This window comes from Spermophilus citellus (genome assembly GCF_964194105.1).
Source record: "Spermophilus citellus genome assembly, chromosome: 4".
Lineage (NCBI taxonomy): Eukaryota > Metazoa > Chordata > Mammalia > Rodentia > Sciuridae > Spermophilus > Spermophilus citellus.
The window spans coordinates 38918017-38941900 of NC_138185.1; the positions used below are offsets into that span (position 1 = coordinate 38918017).

At 33.7% G+C, this 23884-nt stretch overlaps 1 protein-coding gene across 2 annotated transcripts in view; it reads right to left on the reverse strand.

The window, feature by feature from the left end:
- Positions 1–23884, reverse strand: part of TASP1 (taspase 1) — a 301213-nt gene that overhangs the window by 235745 nt on the left and 41584 nt on the right. For both annotated transcript variants that reach the window (XM_081289122.1, XM_081289123.1), the window contains 2 exons: positions 20544–20628; positions 10805–10884 (listed from right to left, as the gene is read on the reverse strand). In XM_081289122.1, the coding sequence (XP_081145248.1) occupies positions 10805–10884; positions 20544–20628 (165 nt within the window). The remainder of the gene's footprint in view (positions 1–10804; positions 10885–20543; positions 20629–23884) is intronic.

Below are 23884 nucleotides of genomic sequence, written 5' to 3' on the forward strand. Positions count from 1 at the left end.
CACAAAATCACAGTAGACCAACGCCAAGACACATTGTTATGAAGATATCCAATATACAGAACAAAGAGAAAATATTAAAAGCTACAAGAGAAAGGAGACAGATTACATTCAGGGGTGAACCAATAAGGTTAACAACGGATTTTTCATCACAGACACTGAAAGCAAGAAGGTCATGGAACAATGTATTTCAAACACTGAAAGACAATGGATGCCAACCAAGAATTCTGTATCCAGCAAAATTAAGCTTCAGGTATGACAACGAAATAAAAATCTTTCATGATAAACAAAAGTTAAAAGAATTTGCAGCCAGAAAACCAGCATTGCAAAGCATTTTGAGCAAAACAATACACGAGGAAGAAATGAAAAACAATAACCAAAACCATCAGTAGGAAGTGCCTCGGTAAAGACAGAGGGCGAGGGGAAAGATAATCATGGAGAAACAAACTAAATTTTTTTAAAAAAGGATAAATAATCAAACATGGATGGAAGTACAAACCATATATCAATAGTAATTCTGAATGTTCATGGCTTAAACTCTCCAATAAAGCGACATAGGCTGGTATCATGGATTAAAAAAACAAATCCAACAATATGCTGCCTCCAGGACACACATCTGATTGGAAAAGACATACACAGGTTGAAGGTGAAAGGATGGGAAAAAATATACCATGCACACGGTCCTCGTAAGCAAGCAGGGGTGGCCATCCTCATATCGAATAAAATCGACTTCAAGACTAAGTTAATCAAAAGGGATAAAGAAGGACATTATATACTGTTAAAAGGAACCATTCACCAACAAGACATAACAATTATCAATATTTATGCACCAAATAATGGTGCTGCGACATTCATAAAACAAATTCTCCTCAAGTTCAAGAATCAAATAGACCACAACACAATAATTATGGGTGACTTCAACACACCTCTCTCACCATTGGACAGATCCTCCAAACAAAAGTTGAATAAAGAAACTATAGAACTCAATACCACAATCAATAACCTAGACTTAACTGACATATATAGAATATATCAACCATCATCAAATGGATATACTTTTTTCTCAGCAGCACATGGATGCTTCTCAAAAATAGACCATATATTATGCCATAGGGCAACCCTCAGTAAATATAAAGGGGTGGAGATAATACCTTGCATTTTATCTGATCATAATGGAATGAAACTGGAAATCAATGATAAAAGAAGGAAGGAAAAATCCTATATCACATGGAAAATGAACAATATGTTACTGAATGATCAATGGGTTACAGAAGACATAAAGGAGAAAATCAAAAAATTCTTAGAGATAAATGAAAATACAGACACAACATATCGGAATCTATGGGACACAATGAAAGCAGTTTTAAGAGGAAAATTCATCGCCTGGTGGTCATTCTTCAAAAAAACAAAAAACCAACAAATAAATGAGCTCACACTATATCTCAAAGCCCTAGAAAAGGAAGAGCAAAACAACAGCAAATGTAACAGAAGGCAAGAAATAATTAAAATCAGAGCGGAAATCAATGAAAATGAAACAAAAGAAACTATTGATTAACATTAAACAGAGACATGAGGCGGGAGGGAAAGGGAGAAAAAAAGGGAAATCACATGGAAATGGAGGGAGACCCTCATTGTTATACAAAATTACATATAAGAGGTTATGAGAGGAATGGGATAACAAACATGGAGGGAAATGAATTACAGTAGATGGGGTAGAGAGAGAAGATGGGAGGGGAGGGGAGGGGGGATAGTAGAGGATAGGAAAGGTAGCAGAATACAACAGTCACTAATATGGCAGTATGTAAAAATGTGATGTGTAACCGATGTGATTCTGCAATCTGTATTTGGGGTAAAAATGGGAGTTCATAACCCACTTGATTCTAATGTATGAAATATGATTTGTCAAGAGCTTTGTAATGTTGTGAACATCCAATAAAAAAAAAAGAAAAAATTAACAAAACTAAAAGTTGGTTCTTTGAAAAAATAAATAAGATCGACAGACCTTTAGCCATGCTAACGAAGAGAAGAAGAGAGAGAACTCAAATTACTAACATACGGGATGAAAAAGGCAATATCACAACAGATGCTACAGAAATACAGAAGACCATTAGAAATTATTTTGAAAACCTATATTCCAATAAAATAGAAGATAGTGAAGACATCGATAAATTTCTTAAGTCATATGATTTGCCCAGACTGAGTCAGGAGGATACACACAATTTAAACAGACCAATATCAATGGATGAAATTGAAGAAGCCATCAAAAGACTACCAACCAAGAAAAGCCCAGGACCGGATGGGTATACAGTGGAGTTTTACAAAACCTTTAAAGAAGAATTAATACCAATACTTTTCAAGTTATTTCAGGAAATAGAAAAAGAGGGAGCTCTTCCAAATTCATTCTATGAGGCCAACATCACCCTGATTCCAAAACTAGACAAAGACACCTCAAAGAAAGAAAACTACAGACCAATATCTCTAATGAACCTAGATGCAAAAATCCTCAATAAAATTCTGGCGAATCGAATACAAAAACACATGAAAAAAATTGTGCACCATGATCAAGTAGGATTCATCCCTGGGATGCAAGGATGGTTCAATATACGGAAATCAATAAATGTTATTCACCACATCAATAGACATAAAGATAAGAACCATATGATCATCTCGATAGAAGCAGAGAAAGCATTCGACAAAGTACAGCATCCCTTTATGTTCAAAACATTAGAAAAACTAGGGATAACAGGAACTTACCTTGACATTGTAAAAGCTATCTATGCTAAGCCTCAGGCTAGCATCATTCTGAATGGACAAAAGTTAAAGGCATTCCCTCTAAAATCTGGAACAAGACAGGGATGCACTCTATCACCACTTCTGTTCAATATAGTTCTCGAAACACTGGCCAGAGCAATTAGACAGACGAAAGAAATTAAAGGAATAAAAATAGGAAAAGAAGAACTTAAATTATCACTATTTGCAGATGACATGATTCTATACCTAGAAGACCCAAAAGGGTCTACAAAGAAACTACTAGAACTAATAAATGAATTCAGCAAAGTGGCAGGATATAAAATCAACACGCATAAATCAAAGGCATTTCTGTATATCAGCGACAAAACTTCTGAAACGGAAAGGAGGAAAAACACTCCATTCACAATATCCTCAAAAAAAATAAAATACTCGGGAATCAACCTAACAAAAGAGGTGAAAGATTTATACAATGAAAACTACAGAACCCTAAAGAGAGAAGTAGAAGAAGATCTTAGAAGATGGAAAAATATACCCTGTTCATGGATAGGCAGAACTAACATCATCAAAATGGCGATATTACCAAAAGTTCTCTATAGGTTTAATGCAATGCCAATCAAAATCCCAATGGCATTTCTTGTAGAAATAGATAAAGCAATCATGAAATGCATATGGAAAAATAAAAGACCCAGAATAGCAAAAGCAATTCTAAACAGGAAGTGTGAATCAAGCGGTATAGCAATACCAGATTTCAAACTATATTACAGAGCAATAGTGACAAAAACAGCATGGTACTGGTACCAAAACAGGCGGGTGGACCAATGGTATAGAATAGAGGACACAGAGACTAATCCACAAAGTTACAACTATCTTATATTTGATAAAGGGGCTAAAAGCATGCAATGGAGGAAGGATAGCATCTTCAACAAATGGTGTTGGGAAAACTGGAAATCCATATGCAACAAAATGAAACTGAATCCCTTTCTCTCGCCATGCACAAAAGTTAACTCAAAATGGATCAAGGAGCTTGATATCAAATCAGAGACTCTGCGTCTGATAGAAGAAAAAGTTGGCTCCGATCTACATATTGTGGGGTCGGGCTCCAAATTCCTTAATAGGACACCCATAGCACAAGAGTTAATAACAAGAATCAATAAATGGGACTTACTTAAACTAAAAAGTTTTTTTCAGCAAGAGAAACAATAAGAGAGGTAAATAGGGAGCATGCATCCTGGGAACAAATTTTTACTCCTCACACTTCAGATAGAGCCCTAATATCCAGAGTATACAAAGAACTCAAAAAATTAGACAATAAGATAACAAATAACCCAATCAACAAATGGGCCAAGGACCTGAACAGACACTTCTCAGAGGAGGACATACAATCAATCAACAAGTACATGAAAAAATGCTCACCATCTCTAGCAGAGAAATGCAAATCAAAACCACCCTAAGATACCATCTCACTCCAGTAAGATTGGCAGCCACTATGAAGTCAAACAACAACAAGTGCTGGCGAGGATGTGGAGAAAAGGGTACACTTGTACATTCCTGGTGGGACTACAAGTTGCTGCGGCCAATTTGGAAAGCAGTTTGGAGATTCCTGGGAAAGCTGAGAATGGAACCACCATTTAACCCTGCTATTGCCCTTCTCAGACTATTCCCTGAAGACCTTAAAAGAGCATGCTACAGGGATACTGCCACATCGATGTTCATAGCAGCACAATTCACAATAGCTAGACTGTGGAACCAACCCAGATGCCCTTCAATAGATGAATGGATAAAAAAATGTGGCATCTATACACAATGGAGTACTATGCAGCAATAAAAAATGACAAAATCATAGAATTTGCTGGGAAATGGATGGCACTAGAGCAGATTATGCTTCGTGAAGCTAGCCAATCCCTAAAAAACAAATACCAAATGTCTTCTTTGATATAATGAGAGCAACTATGAACAGAGCAGGGAGGAAGAGCAGGAAGAATAGATTAACATTAAACAGAGACATGAGATGGGAGGAAAGGGAGAGAAAAGGGAAATTGCATGGAAATGAAGGGAGACCCTCATTGCTATACAAAATTACATATAAGAGGTTGTGAGGGGAATGGGAAAATATACAAGGAGAGAAATGAATTACAGTAGATGGGGTAGAGAGAGAAGATGGAAGGGGAGGGGAGGGGGGATAGTAGGGGATAGGAAAGGTAGCAGAATACAACAGTTACTAATAGGGCATTATGTAAAATTGTGGATGTGTAACCGACATGATTCTGCAATCTGCATTTGGGGTAAAATTGGGGGTTCATAACCCACTTCAATCTAATGTATGAAATATGATATGTCAAGAGCTTTGTAATGTTGTGAACAACCAATAAAAAAAAATTTTTTTACTTTGAAAACTAAAAAAAAAAATTGTTTAGCAATGAATAGTGGCAAATGCTTATCATTTCAGCTAGTCAGGAGGCTGAAACAAGAGGATTGCAAGCTTGAGGCCAGCCTGAGCAACTTAGCAATACCCTGTCTCAAAATAAAACTTAAAAAGCTAGGGATATCACTCAGTGGTAGAGTACTTGCCTAGCATTTGCAAGGCCCTGGGTTTAATCGTAGTACTGCCAAAAAATACATAATTCATTAATAACGATATAATGATAGTAGTAATAATAAAGTAATATATATGTTTAAATAATCTACTTCTGCAATATAAATTTATTTGCTAATGCATATCATTTGTTATTACTCTATTATTATTTGTATGATATTTGCTAATAGCATGCATTTATAAAGGACAGGTTTCAGCTCCTGGTAATGAAGCAGTAGATTATACCAGACCAACCTAATAATTACAAACTTTAGACAAAACTTTTAAAAGAAAATAAAAACTTCATGAAGGAGAATGACCAAAAGTTGGTAAAATTATGAGAGGATTCAACTACTGGGTAAGACCCCTTTCATGCAGCTTTTCCCATAGGCCCCTGCGAAATGTGCACGCACACACACAGACACAAGAATTCAAGCAGAAAACTACAATTTTATTGCTCTGAGGGGGGAAAAAAGAAGAAGAATCAGGGCTACTAAAGCAGCTAGAAATGGAGGGCAAAATCCTAGACAGAAGTAAGATACCAACTCTAGGAAAATCCCCCAAATCACTGAGTAAGTCCTGTTCATGTAGGATGCAAGACCCATAAAGCCTAGTGAGAAAAATACCAGCTGAAAAACTTACGGGCATTTTGATAAATTTCCACTGTGGGAAAGTCAAAGTTTAAGGTGTCCAGTGAAACCACAGAAAAGTCCTATCTTAGTGGTGAAGACCATAAGCCTACAACTAAAAGCTAAATTAACATAGACCCCCTTTAAGAAAGTCTAAAACCAAGCTGTGACAAAAATCAAGATGATCTACAAATAATTTAATTACATGCCAAAACAAAACTCAACATTTTTCAAAGGAAGATAACAAATCCATAGTCTTTAAAATATACCATCTACAGTGCCTGGTTTGCAACATTTTAAAAATACATTAGACCAAAAAATTTAAAAATAAATAATAAAAAATTTAAAAATTAAAAAATACATTAGACAAAAACATGCATTAGACATGCATTAAAACAGGAAGACGCGATTTAGATACAAGAGGGGGAAAATTGACCCCAAATATTGTCTTGATTTTAGAATATAAGCCAAGGATTTTAAAATACAAATGAATATGTTATAAATGGGTATATGGGTAAATACTTGAAGAATTTCAAGAGAAATATAAAAACTATAAAATAATGGAAATAAAGAGTGGTGATAGTTGTACAACACTGAATATACTTAGCACAACTGAATTGTACACTTAAAAATAGCTAAAATGGTAAATTTTAAGTTATGTGTATTTTACCACAATAAAGAAAAACTTGTGAAAAAAAATAGGCTAAAAGAAAAATACCTACCAACCTAGTAGTCTATATCCAAGAAAAATTATTTTTAAAAGTAAAGGTAAAATAAAGATTTTTCAGAAAATAAAAACTGAGAGATATCTTCACCAGCATACCCACATTACCAGAAACGTTAAAAGAAGATCTAGGCCTGAAGGTAATGAAGTGAGCTAGAAATTCAAACTTGAAGGAAGGAATGAAATCTTAAGTGAATGTGAAAATATTAGGTTTGGTCAATTTATTCAGGCTAAAACTTACAAGAACATCCCAAAATCTTTTGGAATACTCAAGAGCATTAAAAACCTACAAATTATAATCCCCCTCAAAAAAGTGATCTGGTATATAGCATATCATTAGCCAACATCAATACACAATCTAATTTTTACTGAGCACTAGACAGTGGTGTAATGTCAGACAATGTCTGGGTTTTTTTTTTTTAATGTGAATAATCGTTATAATCATTCCTTTTAAATGCATCCACCATAGGTAAATACTATTCTATTTTGAAAAATAGAATTTATCACTTAATATTTAAGTACCTTATTTATTCAGGGAAATTTTCTCGCTGATTAGTTATAACAAGTCATAAGAAATCTACAGCATATTGTGTTTTTCTTGTTACAAACACAAAAGACTAATGTACAGCCAAAATATTTTTGTCATCCTGCAAAATCTAGGAATAGCCATTTTATAATACCCTTTTATGTAAACAAAAGTAAAATAAAATTGTCATGGTAAATAGCTGAGTTTATCTCCACACCCTATTAAAATCTATCAAAACAAAATTTAAAGGGAGGGTTAAATATACAAGGAATACAAACTGGTATGATGATGATGGAGGCAATAAAAACAAAATCTTGGAAAATAAAAAGCAAGTAGACAAATAGTAACTAACTGAGGAGAGGAATATGAACTCTAATACCTGAAAGGCACAATATCACAAAATAAACTAATTTCTTACCAAGAAACATCAGAAGAGCTTAGAATATAAGGTATCTGGTAGCTCTGACAGTCAAGTTGGGACTACAAACAAGAGAACTGGGAAGATTTTATCAATAAGGAATATCTATGATTGAATCCCTGCCTTAGGCTTGCAGCAGAAAACACGAGGTTTACTCTTTTGAAAGGCTGAACCACATAGGCCCCAAATTAGTTAGTGCACATCAGGTACAGCTGGAGGCAGGTATCAAGAGCTCTACTGAAAAGAGTTCACATAAAAGCTTGCAAAAAGAAAGATTAAAACTTCAGCCCCGTCGCTTCTTTTGTAACCAGAAAACTGGCTATTACTCTGTCAGAACTAAGAAAATAGAATGTTGTGTTGGAGCAAAACCTAAGAGATTCCTCAACAAAAAAACCTGATCACACAACTGCCTTGAGGTCATCAAGACCTTCCCTCACACACAATGCTTGACAGTGGCTTTTAAGTGGCTCATTCCTAAATATGAAATCAGAGGACCATGGGGTAGAGAGAGAAGATGGGAGGGGAGGGGAGGGGGGATAGTAGAGGATAGGAAAGGTAGCAGAATACAACAGTCACTAATATGGCAGTATGTAAAAATGTGGATGTGTAACCGATGCGATTCTGCAATCTGTATTTGGGGTAAAAATGGGAGTTCATAACCCACTTGATTCTAATGTATGAAATATGATATGTCAAGAGCTTTGTAATGTTGTGAACAACCAATAAAAAAAAGAAAAGAAAAAAAAATAAATCAGAGGACCAGTACTAGATAGCTGAGAGAATTTGCCAACATGTGATAGGGTCCACAGCAAACAAACGAAAAACACAAAATAGAAGGGGAATCATTAGATAAGAACAAAGAACAAACCATAATATCCTAAGAAAGATAAGCAAAAATATTGAATAATTGAGACAAAAGCAAGATTGTATTAAAAAGGAAAAAAAAGTAGTAATCAGAGTTGGTCCTTCAAAAACTAAAACTATGAAAACTAAAATTATAAATTCATCAAAAGTAGATGATTTGTGAGAGAATATTGAAAAAAAATCTTCATGAAGTACAGCAAAAGTAAACAGGTATTTTTAAAAGGAGAAAAAGTAATTTCTCAGGAAGATACAGTGAATTGAAGCACATGAGTTAATATCTAATTCACAGAAATAGAAACAAAGTAATAGGAATAGAGAAAATATGAAGAAGTTACTACACATTGTCTAATTTCCCCAAAACTGAAGCACACAAATTTCCAAACTGAAAATGCAAAATGAGTATTCAACATTAAGAATGAAAAGGAAAAAAAAAATCTCAAGATGCTTTTGTTAACAATAATCTAAATATGAAATTAAGAGCTTCCTTCCACAAAAACTAAGAGTCTTGCATAATAGCAAGACTAGAATCCAGATAATAAGAGAATAAGTTTCTTCAAAAACCTAAGGGAAAATGCTTTCCAGTCTCACATGTATCAAATAAAGAGTAAAACAAGAAAGAAAAACACATAAGATCCAGGAAACAGAGAATCTGATACTGGAGAGAGGTAAAGGGAATCCCAAGGTGAAAGTGAAGTAAAGTCCAGGGATGAGAGCTATGCAGCAGATCTAGTTGAGACTAGACTGGAAAATGCCAGGTGGCATATCTCCACAAAAAACAATAGACTAGCAAGTGACCTAATTTGTTTGCCTGACATATGACTCTAACATAATTCTACTGCAAAGAAGGGAAAAACAGGGGCTGGGGTTGTGGCTCAGCGGTAGAGCGCTCGCCTAGCACATGAAAGGCCCTGGGTGCAATCCTCAGCACCACATAAAAACAAATAAACAAAATAAAGGTATTGTGTACAACTAAAAAATAAATATAAAAAAAAGGAAAAATGGAAATTCCTATTCTGCTTTACTGCCACACACAGGTTTCTTCCCTCCAACTTCCCTATATTACAACTTGTAAGAGTTGAAACTTATTATAGACTTGCCATGAGATATAATCATGTACTTTTTATAAAGCTTGGTTTCCTTCAAGCTAATGGTTCGTTTTTTCAACTGGTTATTTAAATTAGCTTCAGAATACTTTGACAAAAATAAAGACTTAATTGAAAAAGCCATTAGTATATATTTTAATATTTTATGCAAATGTGTATTTAATTTAAGGTGTTTTTTTCCCTCTTTGCAATGCACTTTACCACTAGAGTACATCCCCAGCCCTTTTTATTTATTTATTTTTTATTATTTACTTTTAAGTTTTTATATATGCAATTTTTTTTAAGTACTAGAGATTGAACCCTCATGCATGCTAAGCAAGTACTCTATCACTGAGCTACAACCCCAGGCCTTTTTTAAGTTTTGAGACAGGGTCTATCTGAGTTGCTGTGACTGGCCTCCAACTAGCTATCCTCCTGCCTCAGCTGGGATTACAGGTGTGTACCACCACACCAGACAGTTCTACTTAGCAGTCTCTGCCAAGTTACATTTATTTGTACCTACAATGTATTATGTTCATTTCACTACACACTTACTAGGAATAATATATTTTTAACCCTTTCAAAAATTAAAAGAGAACAAATTTACCATGTACTCATTTTCATTTGAATTTCTCTATTGGTTATGCTATATTAAATACCTGTGACTTTTGAACATTTTTCTATTGGGCTATTAACTTGTATTTCTGTAGTTTTGAATCTGGTAAACTTCTTCATAAAGATATATATCCTTTTGTCATATTTTTGACAAGTATTTTTCAGTTTTAATTCTTAATGTGTCAAAGCTTTGTTTTTCTTTTCTTATATTTGTACTTTAAAAATCCTCCCTCAGCTTAAGGACAGTTAAATGTTAACCTATGTTTTCTTCCGCCTTATTCTGTCTGTCTGTGTCTCTGTCTCTGTCTCTGCCTGTGCGTGTGCACACATTCTCTCTCTCTCTCTCTCTCTCTCTCTCTCTCTCTCTCTCTCTCTCTCTCCTCTCTCTCTCTCTCTTCTCTCTCAGGTGGTGCTATGGTTTTATTAAAAGCATGAGAAAGCAACAGGGAGACCTCAGGAATACAAAGATAGCTTAAAATAACTTTTCACATAGCTTTTAATTATAAATATTTCAACATGTTAGTATGCTTCCTTAAATATTTGTACTACATGGGCCATAACAGAAGTAATGTAACACTTTCAGGAAGGTATGCTCATATAGCTTAAATTTTGAAGTTTTTACTCACTTGTGGTCATGATGTTAGGAGGGCAAGAGGGTATTCCATGATCTACTGCCCATCTGTAGGCTCCTTCTCCAACTAAAAAGCTAACAACAGAAAAACATATTCTTTTAAAAACTCATAGTGTCATTGTCTACATATTATAAAGTAATACAAGTAATACTGTGTGCTAACTGAAAAAAGTCTTGCATGTTAATCTAGTTCTTGATATAGTTCAAAATAATAATATGGCTATATGTTCAAATTTCTTTTAAACTTTTGCTCATTTGCAATAATTAACAAGTAAAAAACAGAAAAAAATCAACATAATAAAATTTAAAATAGTTGACTTCCCAGTAAAAAATATGAAGATTTATCTTGGATCACCATGGTTCTGAGTTTACTTCACAAGATCTATTTAATCAGGTTAAGAGTCTAAGATTAAGAAAATCTTCAAATTTGGTATTCTTGCCTAGTAGAATACCAAGACACACCCCAAATAAGGAGACACATCTTGTGATGCCAAAACACAATGAGATAAGCTTATATTTGTAAGTCTTGATGCAACAAAAATACAGAACCCACAGAATCATTTTTTCTGTGGTGAGTACAGTACTGTTGTCCCAAAACTACTTTTGCAAGTTTTAACCTAACAAAGTGACTAATATGTTACTACTAGATTACTGTGAAAGATTCATTTTCAAAATTTCAAACAGCATGCAAGATAATTATCCCATTCCCCAAGAAATTTGGCTAAGCAAATAGCAATAGCAAGCAGTAAGCATAATAATTAATCATTTCTTCTTCCATAACCAATTTATTAAAGATCTCAGTCAGCTAATAATGGATTCCTTGAACTTGTACCTGCTTGTTAATTCCTCATTTTCTATATTTTATTTCTATTCTTCTAATCATTTCAACACTAAAAACTCAGAGTAACACATATTGAAGTATTTTTAATATTTTTTTAGTTGTTGATAGACCTTTATTTTATTTATTTATATGGAGCGGTAAGAATAGACCCCAGTGCCTCACACATGCCAAGCAAGTGCACTACTACTGAGCCACAGCCACAGCCCCAGCCCACACATATTAAAGTTTTAAGATCTACTTGTTTATAAGACCCCTAACAGATTGACAAAACAAAAAACTAAGTAGACACTCAGAACATATCCAGATGTTTCCAATGACAAACCAGTTAATCCCAGTAACTGTTTTCTAATATATATAAAGGTAGGCATGAAGTTTACAGCATCGAAAAAAGAAAAGAGAGCCAACAAGGATATTTTGTACCTCTATCTCTTCAAGTTTTGATTTTTAATTAAAAATTCCAAAGGATTCTGAGAATAGAAAAGTTTTTCTCCTATTCTTACACCAAATGAAGACTGCTACAAAGAAAAACAATCAAATAAAATTCAAATGTTGAAATAAGAACTTAGATATAAATTTAAACTGTTCTGATAGCATTTTTAGCATCTTCTTCTTCTAGGATTGATAAAAGAAATAACTTCTGTTAATGTGAAGATGTAAAAGAGATGCTGAAATAGTAAACTAAGTGATCTATATGGCAGTCCAGAGTTGAATCTGGTAGTCTTACTACTCCTATTGGTCCTTTTGAGTTCAATCCCAAAACCTCAAATCAGTGGCATTTTATAAAATATTTTTTTCATTTATTCATCATTACAATGTTTGACAAATAAATTTGCTACAATAAACTATGCAAAAATAAAAAAATAAAAATGCTTCTCCACAGTGCACTCACCTACCCAGTACTCCCAATCTTCCTCATCCTGCTTTACATATTTTTCTAACATACTATATAATTTGTAATTGACATTGCATATTCATCCGTTTATTTCTGTCTCCCTCTTATATACTATAATCTTCATGAAGATAGAGATCTGTTTTTCATCAATAAATCTCAATCTAGAACAGTGTCTGAAGCATATTAAGCATTAAGTAAACATGGGAAAGGTATTAAATAATCAACTAGAAAACAGCACTTTCCTTATGTTACACCCATCTTAATTTACATCAAAGTAGGTCTAAAGTGTTATCAAACAAAGCTGCACCAATCAGCTGAGATCAGCACTAAGGTAGGATGATTAAAACTCTCAATAAGCTGAGTGAAAATACTGCTGCAAATGCTTACTGAGCAAAACACCTGAAATGGGCTACCTGGGCAAAAATGGTGATGTGAATGACAATGTTATGAAAAGAAACCACCCATTTCAAAGCATCTTGATTCTATAATTGCTAAAAAAGTGTAATTAAGTGACTGAAAAAGCTCTCAAGGATCCTCTGGGACCCCAATGATCAAAGTGGTTATTCTAGATAAGAAAAAACATAGGAGAAAAAAACAGCTATTTCTTTGAACTTAAAAACTGATTTTTATTTTACCTATCATTTCTTTGTTTATCATAAATATATGAAATTGAAGAAAGACAAATTAGACTATTGATTAGTCAAAGCTGATAGACAGAAAGTGCAAACAATAAATTAAATAATAAAAAATTGACTTCTAACTTTTTATTATAGAAATTTTCAAAATATATAATTGCTATGGTCTGAATGTTTATGTCCACCCCCGCAAAAAATCATATTTTAAAACCCTAACCCCCAAAGTTTTAGGAGGGAATCAGGAGGTGAGTCTTTCGAGCAGGTAATTAGGTCAAGAAGGCAAAGCCCTTGTGAATGGAGTTAAAAGTCCCAGAGAGCTACCTTTATAAGGACTCAGCAAGGAGGACTCAGCAAGTGACATTAGCCCTCACAAAATACAAACCAAATATGCTGGTTTCTTGATCTTGGACTTCTCAGACTTCAAAAATATGAGAAATAAATTTTTGTTATTTATAAGCTATCCAGACTATGGTATCTTGTTATACCAGCCCAAATTGATTAAGGCAACAATAGTACAGAGAATAATAGCATGATAACTCCAATAGATCATCAATTTTCTTTAATAATTATTAATACATTGCTAATCTTACTCATGAATATGCCAAGATTTTTGAAGCAAATCCCAACATTATAAAATTTCAACTATAAATATCTTAATATGCATCTCTAAAAATAACTTTTTAAAATATTTTTTAGTTGTAGATGGACACAATGTCTTTCTCTCTCCTTCCTTCCTCCCTCCCTCCCTCCCTTCCTCCCTCCCTTCCTCCCATGTGGTGCTGAGGATCGAACCCAGTGCCTCACACTTGCAAGGCAAGCACTCTGCCACTGAGCTACAGCCCCAGCTCCCAAAAATGACTTTCTAAGAATATTAATATATATATATATATATATATATATATATATTTAACACTTAAAATTTAGATACAAAAAATAAAATCAAAAAATATTTAGTGTTTACATTTCCCTACTTGCCTTATAAAAGTTTGCTATTATTATTTGGGTTTTTTAAACTATTTAGTTGAATTACAATCCCATGAAGTCTATACTTTCTGATTAATTCACAGTTGGTATATGTTTCTTTTAACCTTTAGGTTTTTAAATTTTATTTTCACACTCATATAACCAAAGTACTGTAAATCTGAATGAATTTATGAACTATAATAGATAAAATAGAATTTAAAATAAACAATATTATATTTGCCTCTCAAAAAAATTGAATGTCTAATGAGCACTTCAGATTCAGATCCTATTCATACTAAACATAAAACAAAAACAGTTGTCTAGCTTTCTTGTTTCATCAAAAAAAAACACATAATTTCCATAATTTATATTAGAAGCCAATGAATTTTTCTAGAGGACCAGGTAGCCAATAGTTTAGGTTTTGTGAGTCAGAATGTTTCTGTTCCAACAATTTTGTCTTAACAATAAATCGGTATGGCTATGTTCCAATAAAATTTATTTACAAAACAGCAGACTCAACTTGGCCCACAGGTTATATAGGCTTCCAATCCCTGATCTATATGGTAATGGCTACCAAAGTTGCATTCCAATCATAAGAGGGGCAAGGATTAAAGATTAAGTAAAATAAAGAAACAAGGAGATTTGAGAGTTTATGATGACAATGCCACCAACTTTATTAAGATATCAAGCATTTCAGTAGTCTGACCAAACACCACTATTTACATAGTGCAACATATAATGATGCCAAGAGAAGAATGAATGCAATGAACTGTTCAATGAACCTATGATCCTGCTGAATGTTTTTACAATTTTAGACACAGACCAAACATATACCTTCTGCCTTGTCCAATTACCTATATAAATAAATTAATATCTTACATAGTAAGACTTCTTAGAAAACATCCACTGTTTTCTTGCCACCCCATAGAAGAGTGTGCTTCTTCAACAGATGATGCATGGCTTTTAACTTCTTCCCTTTTTTTCAATACTAAGAATTAAATTAAACCCAAGAAGAATTAAACCCAAAGGCATCCTATCACTGAGCTACCCAGTACTTCTGTTTGTTTGAAGACAAGGTCTCACTAAACTGCCCAGAATGGCCTCAAACTTACAATCCTTCTGCCTCAGCCTTCTGAGTTGCTGGGAATATAGGCATGTAATGCCATGCCCTCCTTTCCATCTGCCTTTAATAGTTTTTCTACCTTCATGCATGAACAATATATATTTGCTGAATGAGTGAATGGATAAATAAATGAATAACTGACTGGGTGTAAACATTTATTTCTAACATGATATGAATGAACTCCACAAATTTCCAACAATATAACTTGGGCAAGTCTGGGCATTCATGTTCTTTAACTGCAAAATGTGTGAAACCTACATAAATTGTAAAAATTTTTATGAGATGATGCATGCAAATCACATGAAATGGTGCCTGCTACAATATTCCAATACAATAAATGTTAACTATTATTATTATAAGTTCAAAGTTAAACCATGATGTTTGGTCATGTTGATTTAGGATATTCAAAGAATTTGTTTTTAAACTACTAGAGTTATATAGCAAACTTCAGGATATTTGAGAGGTTTCTACTTCTCAACAAACTGAATAACAGGAAAGAATTTTACCTTCTTGTCTGAACCAATGAATAAAACAACAGACAAAATATAGAAAGCAAGAGCTGTTAGACATTGGATATGAGGCAACAGAGGATTGCCATCTTTGAAAAAAATACCATAAACCTCACCTTACTGCACTCATAGGGTTTGCTTTCATTCCTGTGAGCAGTTTCCAGGCCATAGCACAGGAGCAAAGCAGTCTCTGAGTTAAAGAGACAGAATGGACAACCAGACAGGCCAGAGAGGTCAAAATTCTCGGGACAGAGTGGCAGAAAAAAAGCTGCATAGGGAAAAGATTCCAGAGATCTGCAGAGTACTCTTCCAATTTTCAAGTGCCTGAGGTTGGTGCATGTGAAAAAGTAAATTACCCAAAGCCTTGAAACAAATAATCTGATTATTCTAAAAGAAACGATCCCTAAATTTGCACAGGGCCAGGAACAGCTTTGGCTGCCACCAGCAAGAGTAAAAAGCCTCTACATCAGTTCTATTACTCCAAAGGATTTGCCTCAATTGTAAAGCAAAATTAACTCAAGGTTAAACACTTCTTCTCCATGCAACAAAGTTTAAAGTAAGATCTGAAACTGTTTTAAATAATTTAACCACAAACTGTTTTAAATAGTTTAACCACATCCTAGTATAAAATTCAAGAATATTTGTTAAAATACAAAAATATTCAGCACCAAAAAAAGTAAAACTCACAATATTTGAAATTTACTAAAAAATTACCAAGCATACAAAAAAGCAGAAAAATGTGAACTATAAAAAGGAGAAAAATCACTTAATTGAAAGCAAGCCAGAAATAACAAAGATAATAGAATCAACAAACATATTAAAACAATTATTATAACTCTATTCATATATTCAAGAAGGTCGAAGAAAGATTAAACATGTTAAGTAGACAAATGGAAGACATTGCTCAAAAAATGCAAATCAAACTTCTGGAGATTAAAAACCATAATGTCAGAATTAAATACTAAATTGAATGAGATTTGCAAATAATTAGATATTGCAGAAAAATAATCAGTAACCTTGGAAACTTCAAAATGAAACAAAGGAACAAAAAAAGAATGAAAAAAGTAAACAAATCATCAAAGGTCTGTAAAACTATTACAGATATAGATGCTACTCAACTTACAACGGGGTTATGCCCCAGTAAACCCATTATAATTGAAAATACCTTTAAGTCAAAAATACATTTGATACAGCTAATCTACGGAACATCATAGCTCAGTAACATAGTATTAGCAACTGCAGAGCAGTGATTATTTACCTTTACTAGTGAGGTGGCTAACTGGATGCCAAGGCCCACTGCAGACAAAAGTATGGTTTTGACTGAATACAAATTGCTGACACATCATTGTAAAATCAAAACATTCTAAGTTGAACCATAGTAAATTGGGGGTATGTCTGTAAACATATAATCAGAGTCCTAAAGGATGGGGGTAACAAAAAAATATACCTGATAGAATAATGACTTAAATTTCTCCAAATCTGATGAAATACATAACTATACATCCAAGGAGCAGAAAACCAAACCAAAGAATTACAAGAAAAATATAAACCAAGATCACACATAAACATAATATACAAATTCTCCACAAATTAGTAAATTACAACCAGGAACATAAAAATGATAATACATTATAACCAAGTAGAGTTTATTCCACTAATACAACTACTGCTTTTAATAGTTAAAAATCAGTCAATCGCTATATTGACTAAATAAGAAAAATTGTTAGATCATCTTAATAGATGCAGAAAAGCACTTGAAAAAGTAAGACACATTAAAAACTCTCAGCATACTTAAGAAAAAAGAAAACTTTTTCAACATAATAAACAGGATCTATGATAAACCTACAACAACAATCATACCTAATGGTGAAAGATCAAATGCTTCAAATGCTTCTTCCCTAGGATCACATTAAAGGCAAGAATGTTCTCTCTCAAAATTGTATTCTACACTGCACTGAAGGTTCTGGTCAGTGCAATAAAGCAAGAAAAAGAAATTAATTTAAGGACCCTTACAAAGAAAGAAGTAAAACCATCTTTATTCCCAGAAGACATAATATCTATGTAGAAAATTTTATAAAATCTATGAAAATGGTACCATAATATATGATTTTAGCAAACTCCCCAAATGCAACTTCAATATAATAAAATCAATTATATTCCTATATACTGGCAATGAGGAACTGAAAATTAATATTTATTAAATACACATTTACCATAATGTCAAAAAAGAATGAAATATCTCAGTGTAAGTACAGAAAAACTTGTATAAGACATAGACATTGTAAAATATAAAACCCTGTTCAGAGAGGGTAAAAAAAGACCTTAATAGATGGGCATGGTGGCACCTGTCTGTAATCCCAATGACTTGGGAAGCTGAAGCAGGAGAACTCCAAATTCTAAGCCAGCCTCAGCAATTAGGCCCAAAGCAACTTAGCAAGACCCTGTCTCAAAATAAAGGGTTGGGGAAGCGACTCAGTGGTTAAGCACTCCTGGGTTCAATCTCTGATACAAAAAAAAAAAACTTAAAAAATGGATTTATGGGAATCCTAATCAAAATTCCAGCAAGCCATTTAAGGAAATGAGTGAGCTAATCCTAAAATACATGAATTTAAATTTTCTAAAATATATAAAGTGCAAAACATGAAAATAATTTTGAAAACAATAAAGATGAAGAACTAGGTATCTGACAAAATCAGAGAGCTAGTTACAAGCAGGTATAGCATTATTATATAATCTCATTTTAATGAAGAGATGGACATCACTTTTTCTCATATATCTTCTCCCTATAAAATATTGAAATGCTAAACATTCCCTTTGACAACTGCCTTATCTTGTTCCCTCTTTCTTGCTTCCCTGAGGTAATCACAGTGACTTTGGTAATATTCTTTCCAAAACTAATTGTACATCTATCTATTGTACATTTATATACTAGTATAAAGAATATATAAGAATGAGAAAAGCTTAAAATCAGGTCAATTGTTACTAGGAACATAACAGAGACAGGTTCAGGATGAGGACATGAGACACTGGGAAAGATGAGGATTCCATTAGAAAATTTTCAGTATAAGCAATTTAAAACCCTTTGTTGACATTTCATTAAAAAGTTTAATCATATTATTTTGTAATTTTTAAAGAAAATATATGTTCATCTAAACATATCATCAGCAATTTGATTTTTTTTAACTCTACAATGTGGAGATCTACTGCTAGGAACTGAATTGTGTACCCTAATAACCATAGATTGAAGCCCTAATCCCCACTGCAATATGTGGGAATAGGGCTTTGGGGAGATAAATTTAAAAAGATGAGGTCATGAAGGTAGGGCTCTCATGATGAGATTATTGTCCTCATTAGAAGAATAAAATATCTCTTTCTCCCTCCCTGCCTCTCTCAAACTCCACCCCATCTCATCTCAAATGTGAGAACACAATAAGAAGGCAACCATCTGCAAGCTGAAAAGAAAGCCCTCACCAGAAACCAAACAGGCTGAAACCCTGATCTTGGTATTCCCAGCCTCTAGATTTGTGGCTGCTATTTAAGCCACCCAAATCTATGGTATTTTGTCACGGTATTCCAAACAAATTAATGTTAATAGTAATCAATGTTACTATATATACAAATGTTTTCCTCTTTTTGGTGGGGGAAGGGGAGTACGGGGAGGGGGGTAACTGGGGATTGAACCCAGAGGCACTTTACCACTGAGCTACATCCCCAGTGCTTTTTATTTTAATCATTTTTATTTTATTTTATTTTTAGATAGGGTCATGCTAAGTTGCTCAGGATCTCACTAAGCTGTAAAGGCTGGCCTCAAATTTGTGATCTTCCTGCCTCAGTCTTCCATGTTGCTGGGATTACAGGCAGCACAATACCCTAGCTTGCCTTTTTCTTTCTTTCTTTTTTTTTTTAATGCCACAGAGTACCTAATAACATGACTAGAAAACAATTTATTTTGCCATTGATGGACATTTAGGTTGTTTATAATTTTATATTCCACAAACAACATTTTACATTATACTTTTTATGTTTAGACTGTATTTTTCTGAGTGATGTAACAAAGGAATTTAATACAATGTTTTTTCACTAGGTAGCCAATTGTTCCAACACAATTTACTGGTTGCACCATTCTTTTTCTCCACAACAATTTGAGATGACACCATTTACATAGATCAAATTCCCTCACATAATGAGAGCTTCTGGATATGTAGTTCTGGCCTACAAATCTTTTTATCTTTTTTTGGTGAGATGCAAGGATAAAACATTGTTAATGATTAGTGATGGATAACACATTCATGAAAGTTATTTACAACGTTCAATGTACTTTATTCTAAGAATTTCCCCCAAAGTTAATTAATTTAGACTCTAAAGTCTACTGTGTCAGATACTTAAGTTTCACAATAAAATGACCCCAAAGTGGCACACTTTAAACTCTGGACTTGAATGTGTAAGAAACTTCTAAAGTTTCATAATAAATGGCCCTACTTGAGGACTTAGTAACAGCAAAACCTCTTGATAATCAAAAACAAAACCAAAAATTAACTTGGATCTTCTCTGCTTTAATCCACAATATTCTATTCCATCTGGAGTTTTATCAAGTATACAAAACATTCCAAGATCACAGAACAAAGTTATCTCAAAGGCATCCTACTGCTGGTGCATAACCAAGAGCTATAACCTTCTGTGGATAAAAAAAAAAAAAAAAAAAAAAACCTTTACACACTGCATGCACCAAAGACCAAAGCCCAGGGAAAATCAGAATGAACAAAGTGGTTACCAAGGAGGAATCCTGCCAGCTGACAGCTTGCCCTTCTGCCCTTCACACAAAAGTCTGTTTGCAACTGAGACTGGGTTCTTGATTCCTATAAAGTAAAATGGGCAGGAAAAAAAATCAGAAATGTCACCAAGTTTCCTACTCAGTTTTATGTTGTTTCAATAAAAAACTTTTTAAAAACTTGGAAATCATTCTCTTTCAAGGTATTAAATATTGTAATGAAAACTTAGTTATCACAGATAATAAAATTCAAATTTATAAATAGATGAATATCTAGTAGATATAAGAAAAAACAAATATATGATAAATATTCTCATGTTGTATCATAAATTACAGCAACAAAGATTGAATACAAATATTTAAATAGGTTTATTTAAATATTTAAATAAAGTTTCTTTTTAATAGATTTCACAACAGAAAAGAACAAAATGAACTGAAAATGTGCATTTACCTACTATCAAAAGTACATAAATGCCCTAGACATTTATTGACCATAAAACCTTTAAGGAATAAATACTATTATAAACAGTTTCAATTTTACCATGGAGACAAAATCTTAAAACCTAACCTATAAGAGAGAAAGAATAGAAAGGAAGATCTTCACATTGGGTAAAAATTGACAAGACTGTAACCTAAAACGTGGTTTAGACAGTTTCTGGGAAGTAAAACTGTAAGTAAAAGTGAGATAACAATGTTAATCATACAATAATCTTATCTCAGAGGACAGCTTAGTATTACAAACACTGTCAGGATAACAACAACAATAGCAAATATGATGATGATGATGATGATGATGATGATGATGATGATACAAGGCAATGAATATGCACCAGTACCTAGTATACATCAGGTTCAGTGCCAAACTCTTTTGTCAGGTTATTTATTTAACAGATCTCTGAATTCTACCACATAACTATGCTTAGGAACCCTCCCTGATTAATGAGGAAACATTTGTACAAAGGGTTTAAGTTACTGCCCAAGGTCACAGAACTGAGATTTTAACACAGGCAGCTAGTGCTAGAGACCATGCCCTTAACCAGTAATCTATGGATGCTTCTCAATATACTATTTGTAAATAATAATAATAATCAGTAGCAGCAGAATATAAAGAAACTACAAAAACTTAAGACTATCAGACTGACTCAAAATAAAATGAATTGTAGAAATTTAGCTAAATACCAGAAGTTCTGCCATAAATAAAAGATGTATGAAATATCAAAAAAGAAATAGCCCAGATAAGATCTCTATAGCAGTTCTTAAGGCATTAATATATTTCTAGCTAGATCTAATGATTCAATATTGTAAAGACATTAATGATTAACATATAAATTCAAATCTATAAATTCACCATCAAAACTTCAAAAGGACTTCTATGATACATGACAAGCAGACTATTGATCAGGAAAACTCTGAAAGAAAAATGAAGAGTTATTCCTCCTACAAGATATAATTTTTTATTCAAAGTTACTCTAATTAAGAGTGTGGTTTGAGGGCTGGGATTGTGGCTCAGTGGTAGAGCACTTGCCTAGGACGTGTGAGGCACTGGGTTGCACCCTTGGCAACACATAAAAATAAATAAATAAAAATAAAGGTATGTATCCATCTACAACTAAAAATATTTTTTAAAAGAGTGTGGTTTGCGGGCTGGGGATGTGGCTCAAGCGGTAGCGCGCTCGCCTGGCATGCGTGCGGCCCGGGTTCGATCCTCAGCACCACATACCAACAAAGATGTTGTGTCCGCCGAGAACTAAAAAATAAATAATAAAAATTCTCTCTCTCTCTCTCTCTTTCCTCTCTCACTCTCTCTTTAAAAAAAATAATAAAATAAAATAAAATAAAATAAAAGAGTGTGGTTTGCTGCAATCTGCATTTGGGGTAAAATTGGGAGTTCATAATCCACTTCAATCTAATGTATGAAATATGATATGTCAAGAGCTTTGTAAAGTTGTGAACAACCAATAAAAAAATAAATAAACTGTAATAGGGTATGGCAAAAAAAAAATAAAATAAAATGAAAGACTCAAAAAAAAGAGTGTGGTTTGAGAAATAGACAAATATATCAATGGAATAGAGTAAAATTAAGTGTGGATTTGGGTAATTAATATATAATATACAGAGTATTTCAAAACAAGTGGGAAAATAATAAATTATACGGGAGAGGTAAAAAGAACACAAAGTGAAAAGCACAGGAATCAGACTACTTTGTCACTCTACCAGTTTCAGTTTATTACTTCTCAACTGGAATTACACCCTCTGTTGCCTATCTGCAAAAGCGAATATGGGCCCTTTAAATATACTACCCTTGCCAGAGGGCACAGTGGTAGTCATGGTCAGTAGAGGGCAGTGGAGATACATTGTAGTAGGAAAGGGTAGCTTGTTGGGAGGGCTTCTGCAATTTTGTCTCCACTATTTGGCCCTGACAAGGTATTCTATAGTGCTACGTGCCCTGGATGCACGGCTTTCTCTAGCTCACCACATGTTTTGTCCAGCTTCTGAGTCCAGACACAGCAGCACACACAGCAGACAATCCCAGAAAGAATGACTATACCCTAAACATTGTCCCTGATACCCACAGTCTGTCCTTAGTCCCAGAGGCATATATAACAAATGTTCAATGGGGATAGTTGCCTACTAAGCCAAAAACCCAACCTTTATCCTATATAAATGAGTTTAATTTCAAAGCCTCTTAACTTCAGTGTGCCCATCTACCAGTGTGAGTTCACCTATGCATCACAAGATTAGTTCTGCACACAATGAGTCTGGGCCAGCCCTAGCCTGGGTAATTCATCAACTTCTAGTGGGCTGCAACCACACCTTGAAGGTATTGTTGAACAAGATCCAAACCCAATTCCAAGTTTATCCTTCCTTGAGTATTCTCCCTCTGCCCTAGGACACACTGAGTTCTCTTTCCATCTTTTTTTTTTTTTTTTTTTTTTTTTTTTTTTTTTTTTTTTTGGTACTGGCAATTGAACGCAGGGGAGTTTTACCACTGACCTAGATCCCCAGCCCTTTTTTATTTTTTACTTTTCTATGTGGGTTGCATGTTACTATAGCATTTTAATTTAAAAATGTGTTTCATTGTGGCATTTTTTCCTTTTCCTTTATTATTTTATTTGCTCTTTTTAGATGTACATGACAGTAGAGTATATTTTGACATATTATACATACATGGAGTATAACTTATTCTAACTTGGATCCCATTCTTACAGTTATACATGATGTGCAGTTTCACTGGTTGTGGGTTAATATATGAACATAGGAAAGTTATGTCATATTCATTCCACTATCTTTCCTATTCCCATTCCCTCTCCTTCCCTTCATTCCCCTTTGTCTAATTAAATGAA